The sequence below is a fragment of the Chiloscyllium plagiosum genome, chromosome 29 (assembly GCF_004010195.1).
Source record: "Chiloscyllium plagiosum isolate BGI_BamShark_2017 chromosome 29, ASM401019v2, whole genome shotgun sequence".
Lineage (NCBI taxonomy): Eukaryota > Metazoa > Chordata > Chondrichthyes > Orectolobiformes > Hemiscylliidae > Chiloscyllium > Chiloscyllium plagiosum.
In genome coordinates, this window is record NC_057738.1 from 28744525 (window position 1) to 28760691 (window position 16167).

Consider the following 16167-nt stretch of genomic DNA (forward strand, 5'->3'; position numbering starts at 1 on the left):
GGAGATGCCGGTATTGGACTGGGGTGTACAAAGTTAAAAATCACACAACACGGGCGGCACGGTGGCAGTGGGCGGCACGGTGGCACAGTGGTTAGCACTGCTGCCTCACAGCGCCAGAGACCCGGGTTCAATTCCCGCCTCAGGCGACTGACTGTGTGGAGTTTGCACATTCTCCCCGTGGTCTGCGTGGGTTTCCTCCGGGTGCTCCGGTTTCCTCCCACAGTCCAAAGATGTGCAGGTCAGGTGAATTGGCCATGCTAAATTGTCCGTAGTGTTAGGTAAGGGGTAAATGTAGGGTTATGGGTGGGTTGCGCTTCGGCGGGTCGGTGTGGACTTGTTGGGCCGAAGGGCCTGTTTCCACACTGTAAAGTAATCTAATCTAAAAACCAGGTTATAGTCCAACATGTTTAATTGGAAGCACACTAGCTTTCGGAGCGACGCTATAACCTGGTGTTGTGTGATTTTTAACTATAGACAGAGTAGTTCATGAGATTCTCTTTCCAATAGCAACCGTGTCAAATACCAGAGGGCGTAACCTTAAGGTGAGGAGCCAGTGCTTTCAAGGAGATCTGAGGAAAGAAAAGTCACCCAGATGGTAGTAGATATGTAGAATGTGCTACCTGATTGAGTGGTGGAAGCACATTCTCTTGCAACATTTAAGAAGCATCTGAATGAAACTTAAAATGCTGGGGCACAATAGGCTGTGGGCCAAGTGCAAGTAAATGAGGTTAGTGTAGTTTTGTGTTTAGTGATGAGTAAAGACATGGTTTGCCAGAGGACCTGTTCCTACTGCATGACTCTGAAAGATAGATGGACAGAATCTTGGACATAGATCAATCCTTAGATTTTGTTCTGATAGGAAGCCCCACACTCCAGGGAATAATTCACGCCACCTTCCATCAGGTTAGTGCAGGAGGCTGAACCCCTCGAGTAAGTAAAGTGAAGAATTAGTATCACATTACTAGAAGTTCAGGTCATGATTTCAGATTATATGAAGTTATTCAGGAAAGCTATCACCCTGTTTGCATTTGGGGGTCTCCTGAATCTACAGAAGACTACTTGTTGACCAACGGTACAGCAGACAACATTTGGGATAATGTTTGGGGCTACGGTGGTTGGGTGAAAGGGGATGAAATAGCAAGTGCTAAATCTCTTGCATTTGTGTGGGGTTTTAGGAAAGGGTGTGTGGGCAAGTGGACAGTCTCCTTTTGAATGCTAAAAGTATAGGGGAGATAAAAGTGTATTTATGAAGAGACGCGATGCTGAATGATTTGTTGAATATGGAAGCTGGTGGTTAAAATATAGGCAAAGTAAAATGTTTTGTAATAATTACCATAATATAATTGAATTTAATATTGAGTTGCAGAAAGATGGAGAAAGAAAAGTCAAAGACTGGTTTAAAATTTTAAGTTGAGCATCATTCAACTGGAAGGAACGTTACATTACCTGCAGTGCAAGCTGTTGAACTGTTTGTGTGTAAATCTATGAACAGGACAAAAGCTTCTGTCCATTTTTGCTTTGGTATAAAATTGATATACATCACTAAAAGGCAAAAGTTTACTTGAGTAATTAAGCAACCATGTTCAATAAATTAGATAAAATACTGCGGCAAGGTAAAGTAAAAGGCTTATAGAAATGTGAAGAAACTGGAAATCTAGACTGGATGCATTTATAAAGCAACAAAGGAATACAGAGAAATGTCATGAGGTGCAAAAAGGAAAACCATGCTAAGAGCAACATTTTATGGTACTTAGATGCAATGGTCAAGGTAAATATGGGCCAATGAAAGATACATCCAGGCAAGACTGTGTTGAGCAGTATGGAATGTTCAGATTTATTAAGTTAATTTTGTCATTTTGACAAAGCAGGAAGTTAGTTTCAAAAATCAGCCACAAGGAAACCTATATTTGAGTCAATATAGAGTAAATAAGGTTGGAGTTTACTGAATTGAAATTAAATTTTTAAACAGTAGAGGACATAATGAAACCCAATGCCAAGTGCCAACAGTATTATTGTTAAGCAACAGGAAAAGAAGTTATGAATCCGTGTCACTGGGATCAGTTTACAACTTAGGTTGGAAGTGTGTATCTCTCTACTCGTTGAGACTGACATCTTCGAAGCTGCTGAAACTGTATATAAAAGCTTCTATTCAATGGCTAAAACTATAGAGAATTAAGTTGCCTTATATGCTAATATTGAGAATGGATAAAAAAAAAACAAATCGCACCTACATTAGGAGAAGAGTGGGAAACCTTCCTCGAAGCATGAATTTTTACAAGGAAGCTTATAGTAATGTCATTTTTAACTAGCTTTAGTTGTTCAGTTTACTCAGCTTAAAAGTAACCCATTTAAGTAGTTCACATATAGATAGTGATTAAATGTGCCTTTTTAATCTGACTGCAGTTCACATTTTTTTCTTGTGTATTAAGGAATTTTGATGTTGGTCCAAGGTTTTAAAAAGGAACATATGAAGATATTAGGGAGTTGTTGGTCAGACTTGGCTTCTTGAACTGCAACATTCTTAACAGGTTATGGTTGTCAGCAGAAGAAACTTTACTCAGAAGATTTTGCAATAAACGTAAACTTTTACAGTGAGCCTTTTCATGTACTCCCTCCCTCAACTTTGTCATCCTCTCCCAAAGACATGGACTCATGTAGGGATATGGTTAGCAGCCCTCCAATCAGCTGCTTCGGGTGATGATAGGATAGTGATAATATAGTTGGCCTTTGTAATCCAGAGTGTTCCAGGGGACAGTGGATTCAAATCCCACTGCATTAAGCTTCTGTATTTAAATTCAATTAGCTTTCAATTCCAGATTGAATTTTAATCTCCATAACGGTGACCTTGAAGCTATCAACACTTGTCCAAAAGGAAACCATCTGGTTCATGAATGTCCTTTTTACATAAGGAGTTTTTCCACCCTTCTGTCTTCTGGTCCAATATAGTTGACTCTTAACTTCCCTCTAAAATGTTTGAGAAAGCGACTCCATCCTTGGGCAATTGGGGATGGGCAACAAATACTGGTGGTGTTGGATGTAGGCCGCAAAGAATAAATCCACTAATTGTTGGCCACTTATTTGGGCTGGCCCCTGAGTCAATGCTCTCCTTGACCAAAAAGCACTCACATGGGGACTTGATGGTGAGCAGGATTGTTTACATTTTCAACCAACATGTTCAATTGTAATGCCCATCCACTTAGTGTCGTCTCCTATTTCTGTTTTATATTACAGCAATGAATTTTAAACATTTAACATTATTGCTAGCAATAAGATCACCTTTAATTGTATAATTTTACTTTATATGTGATTAAGTTCTGTTTTTGCAAGCAGAATGATGTGCTGTCAGTGCTGAATACTTGGCTTTGTGGAGTAAGTACTTTTCTCCCCCTTCTCCTGGCAGGCGAAAGGTTTTGAGCTGGGGTACTTGGAGAAAGTACCAGAAGTAAAAGACACAGTGCATAAGCAATCCCTGCTGCATCACATCGCAACTATTGTGGTGGAAAAATTTCCAGATAGTTCGGACCTGTATTCTGAGATTGGGGCCATCACGAGGTCAGCCAAGGTATGTCAGTGAAAAAAAATTCTGTCTGTCTATTATCCAGATGTTGCAGCTGTATTTTCCAGCCAGGCCAGAAGGTAACAAAATACTGTTCTGCATTTCACTCAAAAACTTTTCAAATTGAGTTTTGTGGCATTTTAGAAGTCTTCACTTGTCCACTGCATTTAAATGGAATTTTAAGGAATCAGCTAACTTCACCCTGATTTCCAATATCAGACATACAAATGGAGCATTCAAATAAGTTTCTCTGTAGCTGTAACATTATATTCTGCATTCTGTTGTATTACTCTGTTGTACTTGCATAAGGTCTGATTTGCCCAGATAGCACACAAAACAATACTTTTCATTGTATCTCAGGACGTGTGATAATAACAATTCAAATCAAAGTGGTAGTATTAGCTGAAACGATTGAATATGATTTTATTTGGAATTAGGAAATATGAAGGCTTACTATGTCATTCATCCAAGGCACATGTGGAACCTGAGAGTTTAGTAGTTCTGCAATACTATCTATGTAAAAATATCAATCTGTTCCACAATTCCTGTATAACACAGATTACCAAGGCTGACAACTGAACGTTTTCATGTCAGAAGCAGTATCGCTTGGATCTTCGCCGTGCCCCCTCTGCCTGCTCTCCGTGCCCCCTCTGCCTGCTCTCCGTGCCCTGTCTGCCTGCTCTCCATGCCCTCTCTGCCTGCTCGCCATGCTCTCGATGCCATGGAAGTAGGTAACAAACTAAAGGGGGATGACCGGCAATCATAGAAAAAAGAGAAAACAAATTCCACGACCGCTGCTTCCATTTCCCAGACAACAGAAGAATTAAAAGCAGTGGGTCAATCATACAGCCCTTCACCCTGCTCCCCCTTTTGACATAAACATGGCTGACTTTCTAGCTCAACTGTAAAGCATTCTTTCTGTTGCTAAATCACCACCTCAACATTTTTTTTTCTTTTTTTTAAGACAAACCACTATTACCCTTTAGCCTCAGTTACACAATGCAAGCTCCTTAGTCTCTTGTACCTGGACAAAAGGACCAGTGTGAAACAAACAGTAGCATGTTCTGTGTGGGAATTGTTACTTGTATCAATCTATTTCAACAATTGTAAATTCCTCAGGAAGGAGCTGCTTGATGGTGAATGGCTTTATAACCAGAAAAGCAGTAATGAGAGTGAAGCACAGGTGGTTATGCAACATCCTACCCTCTGTTTGAGCTCAAAATGCTGTGCACTGTCTCTGACTCTGTGACAGATTTACTTTCCCAGTTCCCTTTTCCTTCTATTATTCAGCCTTTGATATAGCCATGATATGGAGGTGCCAGTCTTGGACTGGAGCGGTCAAGGTCAGAATCATAACTGTTGTAATGGAGGAAAGTTTGAACACCGAAAGCTCCTGCAAACATCAATGAGCAGAAAATTTGTTACTTTAGTGAATAAATTTTCTCCCCCAGAGTGATAATCTTGTCCAGTCTTGTACCAGTCTTTTGCATCTACTTGATTCAACAAGACCAGGTCATAATTTATCATGTTGCCTGAAGGTCAATACTCTGACAGTGAGGGCAAAGAGGCACCTTCTCAGGTTTGGACAGTGCAATGTCCCAATAATGCGACAACCTTATGATATAAGGGTGTGTGTGCTACCAACTGAACAATGAGTGACATGTAGGGAGTATTTTGTGCATTCACTGACTGGCAGAACTGATTGCTGTAATTTCTGTCTGATTTGTTATTAAAAATGAATAACAATTCTTGGTGTGACAAAAGGTATATGAATGTATTCTATTTCGGGTTCTGGATTTCAAAATAGAGGCAGATGGATATGAGTTCGTTTTGTGAAAACAATTTTTAAAAAAAAAATCTCGGAAGTCATCTGGGCAGTGACCTAAATATAACAAGTCTAAGACGTGTAACTTCAGTGATTTGCCTGGGACAAATTCTGTAGCTTTAATGGATATAATCTTGAAATGGTTGAGTTTATGACAGTATAAACATATTAAGGTAATTAGTTAAGTTTTGACTTCAGAACACATACAAAGTTCTGACTATTGGTGACTAGATAGCACAAAATAATTGCCTGACACTATGGAGGGAGTGAGTTAAGCTAACTCTGACCATTTTAACTGTGGGAGCAAGGATTATTTGCTTCCTTCATGTTGCTGAACTCAACAGTTAATCAGCTACTGATTCCCTGATGCTAGAACTGTCAACATTGATTGCTAAAGAAAACACATTAACAGTGTGAAACTGAAAGTAAAAACTTCATTTAACTTTTGATATTGTTTAAATTTGCTTGAAAATGCAATTCCTTCTCTAAAACTTAACAAGCAATTTTTACGCTTTCTTTTTAGAAACACAGCTCTTCGTTTACTTGCACTTCTATTTCTTCATGAGATTAGAGCAGGCATGCATTTTGTTTCTTGGGCTTATTACCATCAGCACTAGAATCTGCTGGCCTAATCAATCTAACCTTGGCCACTAAGGGGAGTTTTGCAAATGCTGCTGTCAGCTGTGTAAAGACAGGTTTACGATCCAGCCTGACCTTTTGGGATTTGTGCTGCGAGAGACTCTTCCTCACTGGAGCAGCTCTATTTGTCATAAATCAAACACCGGGAACAGTTAGGAGTTAGCATTTGTTAAACTAATGACTTTATCGTGCACAGGAGCTCCATGGAATCCCTGAGGTTCTTTGTCTTGAAACTGTTAACCATTTTACCACCTGAGAGGGAGACCTCCAAGAATTTTGCTGATTGCTGGTGTTTAGTGTAAAATGAATCAGTACAACACTAGGTATCATCTTTCATTATGGTTTACATTTGGAAATCACTGATATAGCCGTAGACTTAAACAAACTAAGGGTAGAATTTCTGTGCTATGCAACACCTGGCAGGGGCACAGAATGGGCAATTAGAGTCCATGAAATCGGGCAGTGATTGTAATCGCTCAATCTCTGCTCCTTGTCTGCCTGTTTGCACTGGACAGTCCTAAGGTGAGTAACAACCTCATTTCAATTTAAAAATCAATGCAAGTTTGTCTGAAATTACCTCGAGCAAGATTCTTTAATTTTTCTTCTGGGCAATATGCTGTGCATTCCAAAGGGTTGTACTCGGTTCTTGACCAGTTATTATGGAATGCTCCTTTGAGACCCATTGCTTCATGACATTTCTCCCTCTTGCTCCCTCTACTTCTCAGCTGTTGGGGTTGTTACTGCTGATCCCAACAGAGAAAATGCACCAAAGTAAATGAAGTGGCTACAAAAGAAACATGTTATTCTAACAAATGTTTGTGTTAGCATAGAGATATACTCTCAGGTTGGTGAATGGAACACCACTGCATTTTGATAGCACTGTATTACTGTCAGAAAACCTCCATAGATCAATCTCATTCTGTCTCTCAAAGCATGCTTAATCCCTATACTGTGCTAGTCTGATGTCCCATTCCAGTGATCCTACTGGCTTTAATATAATAGAATCAAGACAATTCAATTTATTACGCTGAGTACTTTTTACAGACAATAATTGTTCTATTAGTTTGAGTCATATTCAAATCTAAGAAGTAAAAAAGTTAATAAAAACAGAAGAGACAGGAAACTTTCAGCAAGTCAGGAGTGGAGCACAGTTAGCATTGAGCATTAAGACATTTCATGGAAAAAGAAAAGTCATATCCTCTCCAGCTGCCCAATCTCCACAAAGTTCAGCTGAGACATGGCTCTTGATCGATTGATTAGCTCATTCTGGAATGATCTGTGTTTTGTTGGCACTGCAAACCTTCCTGTTCTGCACCTTGGCTGCCTGTTCATATGACACTGATATCTGAAATGGGAGTTAATCCGAGTTAAGCTCACAAAAAGGATTGTGAAAAGAAACCAGGATTGATTTTATTTTTGAAACTCTTGTCCTCAGGTTGACTTTGACCAGCTTCAAGAAAACCTTTGCCAGTTGGAGCGGAGGTGCAAAGCCTCATGGGATCATCTAAAGGCTATTGCAAAGCACGAAATCAAATCCAGCCTGAAGCAGAAAATGTCTGAGTTTCTGAAGGATTGTGCTGAAAGGATCATCATTTTAAAGATCGTTCACAGAAGAGTAATGAACAGGTACAAGATCTGAAAACCTATTCCCAAATGAGCTCTGTTATCTCATTCTCTTTTTTTTTTTGTTTGTAAGTTAAACTTGTTTTTTCATAGTTTGGTTCTGGATGTTTAAAAAAAAATACAGGAAAGGTAGGTAAAGGACTTAATTTTGTTTTCAGAATTTTTAGTTTCCATCTGAAAAGCTAGGCAAAAGTGGCTGAGACCCTTCCAGAATTGGGCGTAAAATGCAGGAGAAGATGTGAAATGAATCCGGAGTTAGTGGCGTGGTGCAATTGAGTTTGTTTTTAATAAAAGGTTGTATTAGTAAAATCCAAATTTAGAGAATTATGTTTAACTCTAATATTCCTTTATTCTGACTTCTCATAATATGTTCATCCTTGTGCAGATTGAAAATAGTGCTTTTCAAATGTGCAGACCTTCCTGTAATATGGTGGGGGAGAATAGAGGATTAGTTTATGAAATACAACTTTTGAATTTGGGCTAAGTGCCAGGGTGACCTATAGTAACAACTCGCACTTACTTATACAATGGTCATCTCGCATGAGGATGTCTCAACAATCTGTCATAGGGAGGAATTTCTGAGCATGAGAGAAACAAAAGAAATAGGGAAGAGCTTTTTAATCAATTTTTGAGAAATGTTATTACACACCACTGGAGCAGGTGAATCCAGGCCTCCTGCCTCAGATGTAAAGACCCACTGCATCACAAGAGCCTTTGCATTGGAATTTGAAAGAAACTGGTCAAAATGAAGTATGAATTAAATTACATCATAGATAAGTAGATATTCTGGGGGTGTTATTAGTGAGTGAGAGGTCAGAAGTAGTGTGCAAAAACATAAGCCAAGCTTAATTCCATCCCTTTCTTAGTGCTGCTCTTTAAACTGACTTCCTGATCTTAGTCAGTCATCACCAGGTGATGTTTTCTTGGAAGAAAGTAGTGGTAAATCAAAAGTTAGCCCGTCTCTCATCTTCAGCATCAAGTCAAAAGTGGAATCAATACAGAGTTAGACAGAGTTGGAAAAGGAATTGATATTTTTCTATTTTTCCAAGATGTTCAGGACTCTGTGCCTGGCCTGTCAAGACTACAGTTGACAATCTAAGCACACTATGCTTATAGTTTTCTAACCATTTCATCTGATGATGTTGGCCAGTGTGTGTCTAAAATCCCAATTTACCCTGGCAGGATAGACTTGTGAAATTGGTTCCTGCTCTACCCACTCTGAGTAGGAGAACATTTTGGATATAATAAGTTACAAATGTGCTGCTGAGAAATAAATGATGTCTGACACTTTTCATTCACCCTTCCGTGCCCTAAGAATGTCCCATAGCCCTGTGTGACTTCTGAAATACTGTTGAAGTGTTGCACTTCTGTGTTATTGGATGTGTGGCAGCTAATCGATGCACAGCAAGCTCCCACATTCATTAAATGAAAGGCTACATCACAAATGGAGTTTTACAGTGCTGACCTCTCCCCTCTGTTCACACCCACTGCTGAACAAGCAGAGTTTGTAGGAATTTTAGAAGGGGCATGTTGATGGGCCATCCCACTGGCCTCTCTCCCATCCTGACCATCCTCTCAGTCCTGGAATAGGGCAGCCTAGGGTCAGAACATGCACCTCAGTGCTGAATGAGACTCTTAAGTTGCCAATGAATGACTAAGAGAATTTCCCACCCCAGCCTCCGTTTTCAGTTTGGCTGGAAGAGATCAGCAGCAGCAGGGAAGCCCAGAAAGTGATCCTGCTGAGGCCTTGGGTAGGAAGGAGGCAGAAGGTGCCTTCATCAACTGACTCCCTTTAATGCAAGTGACATTCCCCTTCCCACCATCAGTAACAAGGTCTTCCCCTGCAGGTAGTCCTTCTACCATCCATCTCTCCATTGGCACCCACAACCATCCATTGACAGCCTGAAACCCCTCTCTACTCGGTTACTGAATTCTGCTCCTTGTTCTGTAGTCACCCGTCAACTGAGCACTATCCACAACTGGGATCAGAGGATGGCTGATCAATCTGATCAAGGAGTGGGTGATCGGTGAACTGTGGAGCCCTGAATGGCTACAGTGCAGCCAGAAATAGTGCTAGTACCTTCTCCACTGAGTATATGACTAGTGGGCCAGGAATCATCACCTTGCAAAGAAATCCTAGCCCATCTTTATTGGCCAGATGGATGGGTATTAACTTGGACATGGGGAGAAAGACCTCTGATCCTTTTCAAAATAGTGCCAAGGTTCCTTTTGCATCCATTATGGGATCTCTTACACTCACCAAAAAGGTTGAGGCTTCCAATCATTGCCTCATCTGAAAGATGGCACCTCCTCAACACTAGAGATGGCATCATTTCCTCAACGCCAGGAACATCAGCATGGGTCTTGGTTCACACAATTCATGAGTACATGCAAACCTGTAGGACTAGGAATAGGCATTCAGTCCCTCATGGGTGATCTGATTGTGGCCTCAATCTCACCTTTCTGCCAATTCTCTTTAACCTTTGACTTTCTCTCATTTGAAAAATGTTCATCAACTCTGGCTGTATCGATCCCTGGGAAAGAGATTCACAACTGCCTGAGAACCCACTATTTTTGGACACTGAAGCAATAGGGCCATCACCTGAGTCCCTGTTGATACTCATGAAGTGGTTCGTGATTTTTCTTTTGGAGGTGAAATTTGTTCTAGTGTCAAACTCATAACTGTTCCCAGTCAGTGTCTCCTGTGAAAGCATTAATGTCGCACTAGGTAAAGTATTCCAATAAAGTCTAAAATTAAGACAGAAAAATGTTTGAGAATATTGACATTAATTGTAACTGCATGCCATGATTCTTTATTTTTCAAACCTTCACTTGCCATCTGTTACCATGAAAACGAAATTAGAATGATTTGTTACAGTGAATGTGAATGATGCAGGCATAGACTTGAGCAGAACAAGAGAAAAGCATCTAGCACTTCAAGTCTGTGCAGACCATTTCACAGTTAGTCCCATTCCTTTGCTCTTCCCCACATCCCTGCAAATTTGTTCTCCTCTTGCATTTATCCAATTCACTGTTGAAAGCTACTATTGAATCTACATCCACTATTTTACCAGCCAGTGCATTCCAAATCCTACCCACCTTGTCTTTTTTCACATTGCCTCCTTTGCACCTTTTGATTATTGCTCCTTTAGCCATTGGAAGCAAGTTTATCTTTATTCTATCTGAACCCTTCATCATTTACGACTCTACCGACCCTAATCTCTCCTTCTCTGCTCCAAAAAGAGCTACCTCCGCTTCATCAGCCTATCCATACAATTGTAATCCTTTAACTTAGATCCCTTCTGTGTCCTCTCGAAAGCCTTTGCATCCTTTCCAAAGTGTGGTGCTAATACTATTATTTTGCATGGGTTTTGCATATTATTATGGCTTTTGTACATCATGCTTGTGATAAAACTGACGTCCTTTAGTTGCTTTGTTAACTTGTCTTGCTGCCTTCAAAGATTTGTGCAAACATCCAAGGCATCTCCTTGATTAGTTTAAATTGTACCAGGTTTTCCATTGGTTGGCATCATTGTTCTGCTCAAAACACACAATCACGTACTTTAATGCATTGAATTTTGTCTGCCATTGTTCACTCATTCGCCAGCTTGTCTATGGGCAAGAGTATTAACCTCCCTCAGGGTGAAATGTGAGGAGGATGTTAGGAGATTACAGGGTGACCTGGACAAGTTAGGTGAGTGGTCAGATGCATGGCAGATGCAGTTTAATGTGGATAAATGTATGGTTATCCACTTTGGTGGCAAGAACAGGAAGGCAGATTACTACCTAAATGGAATCAATTTAGGTAAAGGGGCAGTACAGAGAGATCTGGGTGTTCTTGTATACCAGTCAATGAAGGTAAGCATGCAGGTACAGCAGGTAGTGAAGAAGGATAATAGCATGCTGGCCTTCATAACAAGAGAGATTGAGTATAGAAGCAAAGAAGACATATAAGATTATTAAAGGATTGGACACTCTGCAGGCTGGAAACATGTTTCTGCTGATGGGTGAGTGCCGAACCAGAGGACACAGCTTAAAAATACAGGGTAGACCATTTAGGACAGAGATGAGGAGAAACCTCTTCACCCAGAGAGTGGTGGCTGTGTGGAATGCTCTGCCCCAGAGGGCAGTGGAGGCCCAGTCTCTGGATTCATTTAAGAAGGAGTTGGATAGAGCTCTCAAGGATAGTGGAATCAAGGGTTATGGAGATAAGACAGGAACAGGATACTGATTAAGGATGATCAGCCATGGTCATATTGATTGGTGGTGCAGGCTCGAGGGGCAGAATGGCCTACTCCTGCACCTATTGTCTATTGTCTGTTAGGTGCACTGCTCTCAACCCAGCTCCAAGGTGGATATAGACTGCTGAATTTCTGGTACACGTTAATGGCTGAAGGGACTGGCGCACACTAACGGCTAGACTTCCTTGGCCGCAAACTGGCCCTTAGAGACATCGTCTAAAAATCCATCAGGTTCCTCACACCTTCTGAAACCCCAGCTCTACCTTGCTACTCCTTTGCTATCTCTGATTTGTTATCTTTGTCTTGCTTTCAATACTGTTGGAGCAGGAATTTTCTGCAGCCACTATCTCCAGTTCCTTCCCCACAGCCCATTCTTTCGTCACAGTCTCAGTCATTACCATTCTCTTTCAGAACCTTGGAATCTTTCTTCATCTGAGATGGTCTTGCGACCACGTATCCAGTCCATTCTGAAAATGGCTAGCTTCTATCTCTAAGACATTGACCCACCTCTCACCAAAACTTCCTCTTATTTTTGTTGTTCCTTGTTTGGACCTCAGTGTAGTTTTATTCTGTGTAGGTATATTTAAATAAGAGTGGAAGTTGAGTGGTGGTGGATGATGGGGTGTGCACACCTTTCTAGGAGCATTGCCCCGAACACTCTGTTAGTTTATCTGCTGCAGAAACACTTGTCCATGCCTTTATTGCCTCTTGAGTATCCCTGATTTATAATCACTCTACCATAATCTTGTGGAGCCCTAAATTCTGCAAATTCCCACAAGCCTCTCTACCTCTCTTCTCTCCTTTGTATTAATCCTTAAAAATGATTAGATTGTATCCTGATATTTCAAAGTATTATGGTGTCAAATATTTGATTATTTTTCTGTGAAGGTTTTTGGAGTATTGTATCAGTTTGCCAGTGCAATTTGTCGTTGATTTTTGTGATGAGCAAAAGTGAGGAGAGGCACAAAGCAGTCAGGGTTTTCCTGACCATTATTTCCTCTGGAAGGACTTGGGAAAAATCCAGGACCCTTGAAGTCTTTTTGCCCAGCAGCATTTTGAAAGGCACTGGTGTTGATTTTAATTAGTCAAAATTGGCATTAGGCAGAGGTAGCCTCAATGGGGTTTGTAGGCATACTGCCATAGTGTTAGCACTCTTAGAGGGTCTACAGTTTTGTGAGGCTAGGAGGATCAGGAGAATTTCTCCCAAGAATAGTCAGGGGTGTTGCTGCTTCTGGGTCCTCCACATCCTCCAACCACTCCCATCAATCCATCTACCGTTTTGCTTTTTGATTGACTGACAAACTCTGGATCTCAATTTCTCATAATGAGCTGTAGGAAGAGGGTGAGTGAAAAGTCAACGGGAGGCTTCCTGAGAGTCTTCACCTTGGTCAAAAAAACCACACTATGTTAAACATTGAAAAACTAATCCTCACTCTTCTGTGGTTGTGTTTTCCGACAATCTGCCTTTGGGCCAGATGTGATCATTTTCAATGTCTAAAATTTTCTCAGGTGCCATTCTGTGGTTTTCCCCAGTGCCAGCTGGAATAATCCAGCAGGAGGCAGAAGTTGTAGAATCTCCTGAAGTGTGCCTCAAGGGCACTGTGCAAACTTGGACCCAGACATTCACCGTAGGTGCCGTTGGAATTTAATTTTCCCCAAATCTACCCCTCAGTTTTGTTCGATGTGTTTGAAGTTTCCACTTGTGTATTATTTCACTGAGTATTTGAAGTGGGTTCTGTTGAAGCATTTTAGGCTTATAGTTGTTCCATCTGTTGCTCATTCTACAATTCTGCATAACAGTGACACTGTCTTGTTAGTCCTTTGAACGATAATGCAAACTGCACTTAGACATTTAAACCATGCTTGTGGACCCAAACACCAAAGTTTGAATCATCAAATGAGAGAACCAAAATTAAAATCAGTTGGTCTTGCAGTTCGACAAAATTACTGCAGTATGAATGAAACATAGTCAAGAGAACTCCCAGATAAGTACATCTGAAGTGTGTTCAATGGGATTCTTGGATAAGTGAAATTATCTGATTTTTACAATACATTGTTCTCAAAATAACTCATGACTACAAGCCCATATACAATGGGGAAACAACCAAGTCTGTGGAAATGCTTCTGTGAGGAACCCTACCCTTATAACATCCCATTATTAAATGTTTGTAATTCTATCACTGTTTGTCTTGTAAAGGATTTTGTGCAGTAATTGTCATGCATGCAAGATTTGGTCTGGTGATCAGGTATTCGCATGTGCAATGGCTGAACAGATTATTCTAAACTCTACGTTCCTTCTCCCCAAATTTGTTTTATAGATTCCATGCTTTTTTACTCTTCATGGGACATCCTCCACATGCAGTGAAAGACGTGAACATTCACAAATTCTGTAAGATCATCAGTGAGTTTGCTCTCGAGTACCGCACCACAAGAGAACGAGTGTTACAGCAGAAGCAGAAACGGGCCAATCACCGAGAAAGAAACAAGACCAGAGGCAAAATGATTACAGATGTAAGTAGAAGCATGTTTTGTTTTCAGTATTCATTAGGGAAGATGGAGAGTGGGAGGTAGTGGGCATTTACTGCTGTCCATTCAGTTGGAGCTTCAATCGTCCTTCAACATGCTTCCGGGGAGCCATGGGTAACAACGATCAGATAAATCGGTATTCCAGAATACTTCAGAACAAGGCAATAATGGAATATTTCTTTGGACATGAGCTGTGGTTCTATGATGAAAATTGCTGGAATCCTTTTCCTGTCCTTCACCATTGCTATAAGCAGTGAGTTGTAATTCAATCCCAATGGAAAGCATACACAAAACCCTTGAGACAAGTTTCAATTCTTTCTGGAGGATGAGAGATCCCAGGAATGCTTCAGGGATTTTAAAGGACTGGAAGTAAAACAATAAAGGCCTTTAATAATAGTGACATTTTGATGGTGTTTGTTCATATTTTGAGGATGAGGTTCTCTAGTCATCCCTAAATTTAAATGTCACAAACTCTGGAATTCTCTCTATATCGATGGCCTTCTGCTTGGTCATATTGAAATGAATCTGCCTCAGAAAAGTTAACCTTCTCTCTTAACCAAAAGCAAAACCCCACAGGATGTTTTACATTTGAGTTTTGAGAGTTATGAAATTCATTTTGTTGGCATGAAAACTATGGATGAATTAAGTTATGCAGCTGGTTGAACATTCTGGCACCTTCAGAGGCAATTAATAAAATATCAAACCAGTAAAAACTGCTGATTATGAATCTTGCAAATCTAGTCATTGCTAACCTCTTCTAACCTTAGGTTCCACCCTCTTCCTTTCTCTAATGCATCCCTTCCTCTGTTTGCTGTCGAGCTAAAAACCCAGTCAAAAATGTGACTACTGCACCCATATTTTGCAAAGCTCTTATAGCATCTCTGCAGGGCTTTGGGCAGGAGGCAGGTAAAACCTATTGCCCAAGAGACCCCTGTCTTTCCATAAATTTACTTCAAGCCTCCTGTCCCACTCTCCCTTGAAACCATTCCACTCTTTCTCCACATTACTGCTACTGTGATCTGTGCCTAAACTTATGCCCTCTAGTCCAGAACTAGAGGGCATAAGTTTAGGGTAAAAGGGAAAAGATATAAAAGAGACCTACGGGGCAACTTTTTCCACACACAGGGTGGTATGTGTCTGGAATGAGCTGCCAGAGGAAGTGGTGGAGGCTGATACCATTGCAACATTTAAGAAGCATCTGGATGGGTATATGAATAGGAAGGGTTTGGAGGGATATGGGCCGGGTGCTGGCAGGTGGGAATAGATTGGATTGGGATGTCTGGTCGGCATGGACAGGTTGGACCAAAGGTTCTGTTTCCATGCTGTACATCTCTATGACTCTGACTTAGTTACAGCTCAAGAACAGCAAGTACATGATCCTGCTTTGTCCTGTCCCAATAATCCCCATTGTGTAAAATTATAATTTTTTTAAATTTGTTTATTTACCAGTAGTATCTCATCCAGAATGGAACAAATTGTCATACAAACTGTGAATTTTAATTAATAGCATCTAAAAATGTTACTCTGTGTTAATTATTGTAAAATGTCTTTTACTTATCCAAGGAGGATGTACAGACTTTGAAAAAAAGAGTTTAGTTTTTCTGTAACATTGGAACAAAAGGTCCCTCGGAACTTTGCATTGAACCCATAAGATGCATATGCTTTTGTGATTGGAATCCTGTGACATGCAGAGATGCTGGGTTCTTTGCTGTTGTAGTGTACGATAATGATCTAGGCACAGATGTAGGATGTCTGAT

At 40.6% G+C, this 16167-nt stretch overlaps 1 protein-coding gene across 17 annotated transcripts in view; it reads left to right on the forward strand.

Moving 5' to 3' along the window:
- The window catches only part of LOC122564459 (FH1/FH2 domain-containing protein 3-like), a 650002-nt gene that overhangs the window by 602756 nt on the left and 31079 nt on the right, over positions 1-16167 (forward strand). For all 17 annotated transcript variants that reach the window (XM_043719360.1, XM_043719363.1, XM_043719365.1 and 14 more), the window contains 3 exons: positions 3401-3562; positions 7456-7646; positions 14203-14395. In XM_043719360.1, the coding sequence (XP_043575295.1) occupies positions 3401-3562; positions 7456-7646; positions 14203-14395 (546 nt within the window). The remainder of the gene's footprint in view (positions 1-3400; positions 3563-7455; positions 7647-14202; positions 14396-16167) is intronic.